This window comes from Camelina sativa, chromosome 19, assembly GCF_000633955.1.
Source record: "Camelina sativa cultivar DH55 chromosome 19, Cs, whole genome shotgun sequence".
In the NCBI taxonomy this organism is placed as follows: Eukaryota; Viridiplantae; Streptophyta; class Magnoliopsida; order Brassicales; family Brassicaceae; genus Camelina; species Camelina sativa.
Window position 1 is genome coordinate 20,614,615 of NC_025703.1, and position 1,026 is coordinate 20,615,640.

Consider the following 1,026-nt stretch of genomic DNA (forward strand, 5'->3'; position numbering starts at 1 on the left):
ATACGCTTGCTGTCTTTGTGGTCGCAAGCGTTCTACAGACAAAGAACAAACGTCTCTTGAAGGAAGCTAAAGGCTTAGACGATGTTGTTCAGGTCTGTCTCTTTATTTTTTTTCACTCGTTCTCTCAAAAGCCAAAAAGGAAAAAAATTAAAAAGACTATGGAACTTCAAAGTTTAAGTTGGTTTGCAGATACTAGGAGACATTGCGGGTAATCTTGACGCGAAAAAAGCATGTAAAGAAGCGTTGAAGATCCATGAAAAATTCCTGAAAAAGGTTTCCTTTAACTCGTTATAAGTTGCGGAAGATAGATATGATCTACACTTAATACTAATGCAGATGTTGTGTGTTTCTTGCAGGCTAATAGTAATAAGCAATAAAGATTTGCTCAAAACCTCTACTCGACGACTTTATTATATATTGACATATAGTACTATAATACAGCTTTTGATCAGAAGATTGTTCATCGTCAGCCAGAAATTTCTTAAAAAGGTTCTTCTGGAAGAAGATTGATGATAATGCTAATTTTCTTCTTTCAATTGTTCATTTTCTGATTTGTATTTTGTTGGTAAACTGTGTGCCGTTTTTCAGTTATACGAATGAACTTCGTGGTACTTAATTCTTTTCGCTTCTTTTGTAATTCATTTGACGAAACGGGTCACTAAATATATAAATTGATAAAACGAAGCTTTAAAAAATTGTCCAAAACGGTTGAAAAACGGTGAAATACTCCCAGGCCCGACTCCCGATGCATTGTAGAAGAAGAAGTCAACTTTCAAAAAACCGGATCTCACCTACTCGTTTTTACTAAAACCAGTAATATCCATCGGTTTTTACCATCACATGACTTTAACCTCTGGTCAAAAAGAATGCACCGGCGACCTTTTCTTACTGGAGGCCCATATTTTCAGGCCTGAACCGACCTGTGTCCGTCTTTTTCTTGAGAAACCACAACCAGAAGGTATGAATCTCTCTCCCGTAAACTATTAAACTGTGTAACCCTACTCAAACTGTTTAACCCTGTGAAAG

The 1,026-nt window shown here is 36.5% G+C and overlaps 1 protein-coding gene across 1 annotated transcript in view; it reads left to right on the plus strand.

Annotated features, from left to right (window-relative positions):
• LOC104766786 (TBC1 domain family member 15-like) overlaps window positions 1–620 on the plus strand; it is a 3,549-nt gene extending 2,929 nt beyond the window's left edge. The window contains exons 9-11 of the mRNA XM_019240732.1: window positions 21–92; window positions 190–273; window positions 357–620. Of these exons, the coding sequence (XP_019096277.1) occupies window positions 21–92; window positions 190–273; window positions 357–377 (177 nt within the window). The 3' untranslated portion in view covers window positions 378–620. The remainder of the gene's footprint in view (window positions 1–20; window positions 93–189; window positions 274–356) is intronic.